The 8,892-nt window shown below is 38.3% G+C and overlaps 1 protein-coding gene across 2 annotated transcripts; it reads left to right on the top strand.

Moving 5' to 3' along the window:
• Positions 1 to 1,567: 1,567 nt before the first annotated feature.
• On the top strand, positions 1,568 to 6,170 carry LOC126591817 (uncharacterized). Of its 2 annotated transcripts, XM_050257524.1 has the most exons (6): positions 1,568 to 1,751; positions 1,841 to 1,867; positions 1,994 to 2,059; positions 2,625 to 3,175; positions 5,468 to 5,656; positions 5,902 to 6,170. In XM_050257524.1, exons 1-6 carry the CDS (start codon positions 1,715 to 1,717, stop codon positions 5,950 to 5,952), a joined length of 921 nt encoding a protein of 306 aa, XP_050113481.1. In that variant the 5' UTR covers positions 1,568 to 1,714; the 3' UTR covers positions 5,953 to 6,170. The 2 variants fall into 2 exon arrangements, with proteins under 2 accessions (XP_050113481.1, XP_050113482.1); XM_050257525.1 differs by lacking the exon at positions 1,568 to 1,751 and having other exon boundaries at positions 2,579 to 3,175.
• Positions 6,171 to 8,892: the final 2,722 nt, after the last annotated feature.

Below are 8,892 nucleotides of genomic sequence, written 5' to 3'. Positions count from 1 at the left end.
ACACACACACACCAACAATCAACGATACATAACCTAACAATAACCTGTCACCAAAGCTTCATAGCTTTACATCTGTTGTGAACAGAGCATCATTACTTCAACAATTTTAGGACTGGTTTGGTATTGCTGTACTTTGAAAAAAAGTTGTTTTTGCTGTGTTGTGAGAATAAGCAGCTGTGAAATAAAGCAGCAGAGTGTTTGGTAAACTTTTTTGTAAAAGTGCTTTTGAAAAAAAAAACAGTATTATAGTGTTTGGTAAACTTTTATGTAAAACGAATGTGAAAAAAGTCGGTTTTTCAAAGCTGGGTTTTGCAGCTTTGTATTTTTGGCTTTTTTTCACCCAAAACTGTGAAAAAAAACTGAAGCTGAATGTTTACCAAACACAAAAAAACTCCCAGCTTTTTTTGATACCCACTTTTTTTAGAATCACCTCAATATCAAACCAGGTCTTAATCCCCAATTTAAAACTTACAATAATTCAAATACAAAATCAATCCCATCACTATTAAATTAACAAAAATTCAAATACAAAATCAATCCCTACTCAAAACTACAAATTTACCAAAACTACAAATAACGCCCCAGCATCTACATAACATGTCAACATAGCTTCATAAGTTCGCAACACACCCTAATTTGCAAAAAAAAAAAAAAAAAAAAAAAAAAAAATCATGTAAATCGACAAATTCCACCTAATTACATCCACGAACATGCATAATTAACCTTATACCTAACTTAACTTATAATACTTAACAGAAATAACAAATCCCTTTTAGAGCTGCAAATGAAGCCCATTTTAAGTTCAGCCTACTGCTCCAGTGAGGTGTCACGCGTCAATTGGGAAGACACATTAATTTAACCTTTTTTGTTTGGTATGGTGAAAATGAAAAAAAGTAAGGGCTTATTATATTAACACCCCACATACTACTGAACAAACCCTACATACTTAACATACGCTACATTTGCCTTTTCAATTAAAAATTATCTTAATATACCACATATGCTTACCCACAATACCCTCACACCCTACATTCTTGACATACACATTGCATTTCTATATACCCCACATCTCCTTATACTCCACATTTTTCAAATTTTATTACACTCATTTTTATCAAGGATTGAATCCAAGCATTTGAACGTTTAGTTTGCCAAATGAATTCAATTTGACTCATTTGAAAAATGTTTAGATTCATTTGAACGTTTTTTGCAGTTCATTTTCCATCTTGTCCCTTTTGTTCAAATCACTGTATTTTGGTATGAAAATTCTTAATCAGTTTGCGGAACGATTTTGCTTTTATTTTCATAAGTAATTATGCTTTTATATTTGTTTTTTCAATTACAAGTTTATTTTATTTTATTACTACATGGTGTAATTTATTGGTGCGTTTTGTGACATGCTGACATGTTAAAGACAAATTGGAGGGAATCTAACTGAATGGGCCAATTGGCTAATTTTAAAAAATTCAAGTCCTTAATTTAAGCAAAAATATAGTTGAGGGGTCAATTTTAGTTCATGAGTCAGATGACGGCTTACCCAATATAAAATGCCAAAAGTAAGGAGAAAAGGGTCCTAGCACAAAATCGATAACCCTGAATTATTTATTCTGGATCTGTTCTGTGCCGTTGTTTGAAGGTTGGGCACCGTGTTATCTCCCTCTGCAACTACACACGTCTGGTCTCGTCTGGTCTCTGCTCTCGTCAAGCCGGTGCGATGGAAAGCAACTCTCTCTCGTCAAGCCCGTGCAAGGGTAATTCTTTTTCTTTCCCTTGCCTAATAGTAATAATCGTTATTATTTTTTTAATTATTATTATTATTTTTTTTTTTTGTGATTTTCAGTTAAGGAGATTCGCAAACGCCGCAAGAGTAAGTTCCTCTCCTCCGCCTCTGACCGATCTATCTAGCTAAAACTTGTGGATTCAATCAATTTATCCAACGAATTTTTTTTTTAATCTTTTAATCTTTTTTAATTTCTTTATCTTATGATTTCAGGGGAGAAAGAAATTAGAAAGAGAAAACGAATAATCAATCTAGTGCACCTGATTCGTTGCTGTCCTGGTAATTATTATACACACGCACACTTTTTTTTTTTTTTAATTTTATTTATTTTTTATCAATTCTGCTTGTTTGGCTATTTACGGATCCTAATAAATTCCGCATTAGTTCCATTACCCATGAAGATATGGTTTATCATTTATCTGTGATGAATACCCAAGTCTAGATTGTTTCCTTCCTCTAGGGTTAGGGTTAGGGTTAGGGTTAGGGATTAGGGGTTAAGGTTAGGGGTTAGGAACCTAGCTAGGCCATAGTTGCCGGATAGGGTCCTTCACCATCCGAATTCCGTACCAGTACTGCCGAATTGATTCGGGGGCGATTCGGTGGTAAATTCGGCTCATTCTCTCAGATTTCTCTCTCACACGCACCTAAAGTTAACTTACATGCTTGCACACACGCACCTTAAGTTACATGCTCGCGCACACGCACCTAGAGTTAACCTAGCATCCCCATTTCCACTTTTGCATACATGCTGCTTATGGAGAAGATAGAATATGAATATGTATGTCTATTATTATTCAGTGTCATTTCATCATCACCTTTTCTTTTATGGGGGAGGAGCTATCAGAGGATACAATGGATCTCGACTCTGATTACGATAGTGCTGATGATAGTGTCAGCAGTGGCGAGATTTGTGCTTATTGTGACTACGTTGGTGAGCACACCTCTTGGGAGTGCCCCAATTATCAGAAGCCCGTAGACACTTGGGTTGCTCACCCTCTTGTGAAAGAAAGTTATATTTGCAGCATTTGTGGTAAAAATGACCACCACATTGCATGGTGCCCATTGGCTCGATCGTGCCCTCCTAGCACAAAAGTGGAACCTGGCTCTGAAATAATGTGTAGTGTCTGTCATACTTACATGTGCTCCATTGAATCGCAATATTGCAACATAAAACGTGATCATCATACATTTGCTCAGTTAAAGGACTGTTTTTATTGTTACGAAAAGGGACACTTTCCTCAGGTGTGCCCTTCTCGGGTGAAGGATCTCCTAGCTGTCATAGAACTAGAAAATGCTGGGGATGGCAATAATGGTCAGGATGATGATAATGAGAAGCCAAATACAGAATTCCAACGGTTTCGTTATTCATTTTTTGTGGCCAATCTAGCTCCACAGGCAAGTGAATTTCTTAGAATTTCTTATTTAACTCATGGTATTATCATGCTTTTGTGTTCTCTCTCTCTCTCTCTCTCTCTCTCTCTCTCTCTCTCTCTCTCTCTCTCTCTCTCTCTCTCTCTGGTTGGTGATTAAATATCTCTTGTATACAGATTTACGGTTTTATATTTTATTGTCTACGCACGGGCACATAGGATTAGGATAACTTGAAAACTTTTTATTTTCCCACCAACTAGTGCATTATCCCAAAGATTTGGTTTGAACTTTGAAGCTATAGGTAAAGGACGCTGGCACATTATGTTTTGGGAAAGAAGGTTGAGTTGGGTGATGCATACATTTTCGAGTTGTGTACGTTGCCATTTTTTTTTTTGGTAGTTGGTTGGTTAATTGGCTAGAATTTAATGACAGAAAAAAGCAAGGGATTGTGGGATAGGATCAGATAATTGTGGGCTTGTGTGCCCAGTGAATTTTGGTAATACTATCATACGTTCGTACTTTTTCCTTAATGTGAAAATGACGAAAATAGCAATATGCTTGTTGGGAATATCTCGTTTAAGAATGGGAAAAATGAGAACAAACTTCGGAAATCGAAAAACAAATAACAAAGATAAATAACACCAAGAATTTACGTGGTTCAGCAATATGTGCCTACGTCCATGGGACAGCAACAACAATCTTTCACTATATCAATAATGAGTACAACCAATAATCTTGCCAAATCTCTAGAACTAAGACTTGACGAAAAACCTGAAAGAACAAGAACAAGAAATACACTATCTCTTTTCTTCTCTTGCACACACTTTGCCCCTTACAACATTCTCACTCCAATCCCTTGAGTGGTACTCAAATTATTGTTTTGCTCCCTCCTCAAAATTAGTACAATAGCCGCTTTATATCGACATAATAAAGGTCTTCTTCAATAAGGATTACTAATCCTAATTGGAATCTAGTTATGAATCCTTCTCCAATTGAGAAACTAACTCCAATTGGGAAAACAACTCCAATTGAGAAAACAATTTAATCCTTTTGAGACTATAATTCCTTGTAGACATAGGACAACTTATCATGGGCTGGAAAAAACCCAACAATCTCCCCTCTAGACCATGAGGAAGGTATATCAAAATAGGATTGCTCCTCTTGACCAAACTCCCATTAATCGAACTTTTCATGACCAGACTCCCTCTGATCGAATTACCCATAACCAAGCTCCCCCTGATCGATCTACTCATTAACCAAGACCCTCTTGATTAGACTTCTCTTGACCTGGCTCCCCCTGATCGCAATACCCATCGTCATTGGCAAAGGAAGTTATAGACCTCTTTGCCAGAAAACATCGCTTATCTTCATCTTGGTCCAATCAGCATCAGACATACTTGCTGGCTTGCTCTTAACACCTTCAGTAAAGCATGTCCTCCTCTTGATTTCCACATAACTCAATTACAACAGGTTGCACCCTCCATTCTAAACCGATATTAGCCAAACCTGGCTCTGATACCACTTGTTGAGAATATCGCGTTTAAAAATGGAAAAAGCAAGAACAAACTCCAGAAATCGAAAAACAAATAACAAAGATAAATAACACCAATAATTTACGTGGTTCAGCAATATGTGCCTACGTCCACGGGATAGCAACAACAATTTTTCACTATATCAATAATGAGTACAACCAATAATCTTGCCAAATCTCTAGAACTAGGACTTGACGAAAAACCTGAAAGAACAAGAACAAGAAATACACTATCTCTTTTCTTTTCTCTCGCACACACTTTGCCCCTTACAACATTCTCTCACTCTAATTCCTTGAGTGGTACACAAATTATTGTTTTGCTCCCTCCTCAAAACTAGTACAATAGCCCTTTTATATAGACATAATAAAGGTCTTCTTCAATAAGGATTACTGATCCTAAGTGGAATCTAGTTATGAATCCATCTCCAATTGAGAAACTAACTCCAATTGGGAAAACAACTTCAATTGAGAAAACAATTTAATCCTCTAAGACTATAATTCCTTATAGACGTAGGGCAACTTATCATGGGCTGGAAAAAACCCAACAATGCTTAGGTCTCATTTGTCTCAAGAACATATAATAATGATTTAGAGTATCCAAACACGAGCTAGCCCTACGTTAGTTGTTTTAATCGTTTTACTGTACTATTAGTTAACCAGTGTCACAAGGTCATATGTATACATATATGTGGGTGAATGATTTTGGTGGTGGTTGATCATATTTGTTGTGGAAAGAAAGAAAGAAAAATATGTTGTACATCTAATTTGCAATTAATCTTCTGTAGGTTACTGAAGCCGATCTCTATCGTCATTTCCATGACATATCTGATGTTGGAGATGGAGATGTTATAGAAGTAATGGTGCACAACCATGAACATAAACATTATGGGTATCTTGAATTCAGGACAAGAGAAGTGGCATTATCGGCTATGGAGAAGGGGCATCATACTATTCTCTGTGACAAGAAAATCAAGGTACTGGTTGGAGATTATAGTTGATGGTCTAGCTTCTTTTTAATCATAGTATGCCGGGAGCTAGATTATAATCCATTTTCGAGTGAAGCAAACGGATACATTGTAATTGACAGAGTTTATAGTCCGTAGCTAGTAGTAGCATGCTCAGGCGGTCATTATATATATTTTTCTAGTGATGTGGTGGAAATCACATTGTACCTGATCTGATTGGTCCAATTTAATCCTTTTTTTTCTTTGTGTTGCAGTGTTACCCTACCTCATTAGTAAAGCAAGATCTGGTTGTTTTTTCCCCATGAAGTTCAGGAGCAGGAGAAGCTTATATGCCAGCCACTGGGCCGCAATAAGTATTTGACAGACCTCTTGTTTTAAGTTAATTTCCTTGTATTGTAGTTTTTAAACGGTTAGACTGTTGAACATCTATCTGTAATTATTGTCGAAAATTGTCTGTTTTTCATTGAGAGTACTCGTAAGTCACAGTTCTCAATCAGGAAGCTGTTAATATTTTTTACCTGAACTCTTGATAATTCCAAGGATCGAGGGCAGGGCAGGCGAGGGCTGATTTGCAATTGTAGGACACTGCAATGCATTTGTCATGAAAAGCACAGGTCCACCAACGGACTTGGCAAATGGTATTGGTTGCTAAATATGAGGAGTCAACATAGGATAAACCAGAGACACGGGACCTTGAGCTGTCACATCCGGGCCTGGGGTTTGTCACATCCGGGCCCGGGGTCCATCACATCCCGGGCCCGCTACACCACCGTAGCACGATATTGTCCGTTTTGGGCCCTGAGTACGTCCTCAAGGTTTTGTTTCTGGGAAGTATTTTTGCTCACCACCATTTAGTGTGGTGTATGCTCACCATTCTATTTATCACCATTAGATGAGTTTGAATTTCGAGATTTGTACTTATCTACTACACGAATCTCGAAATTCAAACTCATCTAACGGTGATAAATAGGATGGTGAGCATACACCACACTAAATGGTGGTGAGCAAAAATGCACTCTCTTTTCTGGGAACTCACACGAAAACTTCCTAATGAGTCATCCATCATGGGATTGCTCTCGTGCTACTCGCTTAACTTCGGAGTTCCAAGGGAATCCGAAGCTAGCGAGCTCCCAAAAAGGCATATGCTAAGTAGGGATGGGAACATACATTTAAGAATCACTCCCCTGGACGATGTGTGATGTCACAATCCCTCCTTAAGGGCCCGACGTCCTCATCAGCACATTTCCGGTCCAGGATTGGCTCTGATACCAATCTGTCACAGCCCGACCCATGATCCATCACATCCTGGGACCGCTCCACCACCGTAGCACGATATTGTCCGCTTTGGGCCTCAATTACGCTCTCACGGTTTTGTTTCTAAGAATTCACACGAGAACTTCCTAATGGGTCACCCATCATGGGATTGCTCTCGTGCGCTACTCGCTTAACTTCGGAGTTCCAAGGGAACCCGAAGCCAGTGAGCTCCCAAAATGCCTCATGCTAGGTAAGAATGAGAATATATATTTAAGGATCACTCCCTTAGGCGATGTGTTTCAGTACAAGTATTTTAACTTCCTTTAGTTAGTTATTTGTTTTTGTCGTTACAAATGTTTTGAGGAAAGTGTTTTCCGTTTTCAATTTTAAGTTCAGCATGAAGTTTTTGACCTATATGTTATCAAATGTATATTTTGACGTTATCGTATTTTACGTACTTATTGTTGACCTTAAGCTATTTTGTGTTTTCGACTTTATATCTTTATAAGTATGTTTTTTACTTTTACACTTATGGAGAAGAAAGTGAGCTTTGAGGCATGATAGAGGATTTTGGAACCCGTTCGTGACGGTGTGGCATATTCTCTTTTGTGCATCCAGTCTAACTTGATTTCTCTTTATATGTATACATACATTCTTTTTCCTATTTTTTCCTATTTTAATTTAGTAATTGATTTTAAATTTTGTGGACGAAATTCTTTTAAGAGGAGTAGATTGTAACACCCCACCCCTCCATTTTATTTAAAAAAAAAATAGTCTTAATTCTTATTTGGTGAGCCCAAGGGGCCCACCCCCTAATTTTTGTTCCCCCGAGCCATCATCTCTCTCAGTTCACTCATATCTCTCTCCCTCTCCTTCTTCCCTTTCCCGTATACTTCTCTCCCTCTCTTCACCGTGATCACACACTCACACCCACAGTTGCATATGCTCGAGGACATCATCATCATTGTCAAACCTAGCCTTTGTCTCTCTCTCCCGTCACAACGAGATTGGCGAACCCAGGAAAATGAACCTCCGACGAGTTTTCCTAAATTTTCCGGTTGGGGAAACTTTAGATCTCCTTTTAAATTGTTGTTGATGATGCATGCATGATGTTTAATGGGTTTCATCTTGTTTTTATCAAGGTTTTAAGAATGAAATCGGCACGGGGAGAGTTCACCCATCTCCGGCAAACCGTGACCATTGAAGAGGTTTTCCGATCACCTCTAGTCATTCTACGGCAAGCCCAAGGTATAGAAATACTCCTCTTACCTTCCTCTACATTTTAGTACCTAGATAAGAGCCTAAGTCATGTGTTCACTGTCGGCCGGAGCTGTAAAAGTTCCGGTGTTCTTCTCCGGTGAGCACCAGGCCTTCAGGCCGTAATCTGGGTCTTCTGCAGATTTTAGTGATGGTGCATGTGTGTGTTATGTGTTTGTCGTGCATGTGTGTGGGTGTATGCATGCACGTGTGTGTGTGTGTGTTGTGCTATGTGTGCATATGTGTGTGCAGGTGGGTGCATGTGTAATGTGCATGCACGTGTGTGTGTGTTATGTAGTGCGTATGTGTGTGTGTGCATGGTGTAGTGCGTGTGTGTGTGTGTAGTGCGTGTGTGTGTGTGTTGGTTGTGTGGCCCATACCACCTTTGCACCCTAAATATTTTTTGGTTGTGTGGCCCAAACCACCTTTGCACCCTAAATTTTTTTAACCCAAAAACCCTTTGCCCTAAACCCATTAGGCTCTAACCATCCAACCTAAATCCTTTATTTTATTTAATTCAAGCCCAAATTCTTTAAAAACCCCTTTTATTTATTTATTACCATTTTTGTGTTTAGGGGCAATTATTATGGTTTTTGCATATTTGCTAACTTCGCGGCTTTTCGATGGAGAAGTACTGTGAGTGGACCCCTTCTAAATTTTCATGATTTTATAGTTCAATTTCATAAATGAATAGCATGTCTTACGAGTTTATGATTTGATTTTATGTTAAGCAT

Source organism: Malus sylvestris, chromosome 12 (genome assembly GCF_916048215.2).
Source record: "Malus sylvestris chromosome 12, drMalSylv7.2, whole genome shotgun sequence".
Classification (NCBI taxonomy): domain Eukaryota; kingdom Viridiplantae; phylum Streptophyta; class Magnoliopsida; order Rosales; family Rosaceae; genus Malus; species Malus sylvestris.
This window is presented reverse-complemented; position numbering and strand designations above follow the sequence as displayed.